General features: G+C 61.9%; 1 protein-coding gene across 1 annotated transcript in view; it reads right to left on the bottom strand.

Moving 5' to 3' along the window:
* HM13 (histocompatibility (minor) 13) overlaps nucleotides 1-1512 on the bottom strand; it is a 12532-nt gene extending 11020 nt beyond the window's left edge. The window contains exons 1-2 of the mRNA XM_009327165.1: nucleotides 1444-1512; nucleotides 895-993 (exon numbers count right to left, since the gene is read on the bottom strand). Of these exons, the coding sequence (XP_009325440.1) occupies nucleotides 895-993; nucleotides 1444-1512 (168 nt within the window). The remainder of the gene's footprint in view (nucleotides 1-894; nucleotides 994-1443) is intronic.
* Nucleotides 1513-1590: the final 78 nt, after the last annotated feature.

The raw sequence follows: 1590 nt of genomic DNA on the forward strand, positions 1-1590 counted from the left end.
GGGCCGGCGCCCGGGCCCATGCCGGGGTAAGGACCTGCACGGGGCAGCTGTCAGCCCATGCGGCCGCTCGACCCAGGGTAGGAGCCCGCAGCGTCAGTCGGCTGCTGCGCGGTAACTGTGATGGGCGGAGAAGGGACTTTAAACTGAAATATTCCCAACTTTGCACCTTAAACCAGCCAGGAGCACCCTGCCACCTCGCAGGCAGCCCAGGACAGCGGGGCTGGAAGCTGCTGCGCTGACAGGAACGCCGTGCGCTGGCGGCCCCACGGCTCGTCAGGCCCCTCCAGGAGCTCAGCCAGACGTGCACGGGCAGCCAAAGGTGCTTTAAGCCAAGACACTTTTCTCCGCGCAGCCGAAAGCACCTGCTGCTGGGATCTCCGACCTGTGACTCAGGAACGGTCATCTAGCTCTGCCTGTTGGCTCTGCAAGTCTGAAAGACTTCACCTGAACAGATCGCCCATGAGCTAGCGATCCCCCAGGCCTGCAGCCGAGATGGCTTCAGAAGCACAGCACGGAGCACAACGCGGAGACAGCAGCGTTTCCAACTCGGCAGTCCCTGGCACCCTCCGGTTTCAGTCCGTGCACCGTCAGGTCGGCCCACGGAGGCAGGCAGAGCTCAGGGGTGAACTCGCCCCTCGGCAGCTCTCCAGAACCAGCTTGTGCGCAAACAGGCTCCGATTTCCCCCAAGCTGTGACAAGTCAGGCATGTACTGACGTCCTCCTGCGTGGTGACGCTGAGGAGCCCGAGCCGTGCAGCCTTACACACTTTCTGTCCCAACACTAAGGGCCCCCAACCAAAGCCAAAAATCGAGTCAGTCCCACTTCGGGAGCTCCTGACCAGGCGGGGAGGATGGCAGGCACCGGCTCCAGCGCCCGCCGGCATCGCTCACTTACTTTAAAGAAGAGGTAGAGCCCCAGAAGGGTGCAACTGGCAACAATGGGAAAACGAGCAGCATCTCGGCTGGTAATGGTCTCCGGCATCTCTGAGGAGTTCTGGGGAGGGAAGGAGAGGACAGGAGTGGATCAGCCCCTGCTCTGGCATCCTACCCGAGCAGGAGGTGAACAGACACAACGAGCGGGGCTCCGCGGCGGCTTCGAGAGGGGCAGGGCACCCGCTGGCCCCCCCGTTGTTCCCGGAGGTGGGGCTGTGTCACAGGCAGAGCCTAAGAAGGAAGGATCAGCCTGAGATGGAAGAAGCAAACCTCGCACTCGTCCTTCCAAGGGCTGCCACGATTTACTGCTTTTTTTCCTCTTGGAGAAGGGGAAAAAAACCCCACCCTGCCCACTGCACTGGCGTTGTTCCTTTCTCCCCCTGCCCCGAGGGAAGCCGAGCTCCCTCGCTGCTCACACCCGGCCGTCCCCGCCGGCCTCCCCATCTGCGCGCACCATATGTCGATCACCCCCTGAATGACGTTCCTCTCCAATCGCCTTTTTATCCCTCACCTCGCTCCTGGGACAGTCCTTGCGCTCAAAAGCCCCAGATTTATAAACCCCTTTCGCCTTCCGAGACATCCTTGCGCCAGCTGAACCAGCCATTTCCCACGAGGCCTTCAGCTTTCAGAGGAGAGGCGGAAGGCTGCCCGCTCCCCT

This window comes from Pygoscelis adeliae, unplaced genomic scaffold (assembly GCF_000699105.1).
Source record: "Pygoscelis adeliae isolate BGI_AS28 unplaced genomic scaffold, ASM69910v1 Scaffold1161, whole genome shotgun sequence".
NCBI lineage: Eukaryota > Metazoa > Chordata > Aves > Sphenisciformes > Spheniscidae > Pygoscelis > Pygoscelis adeliae.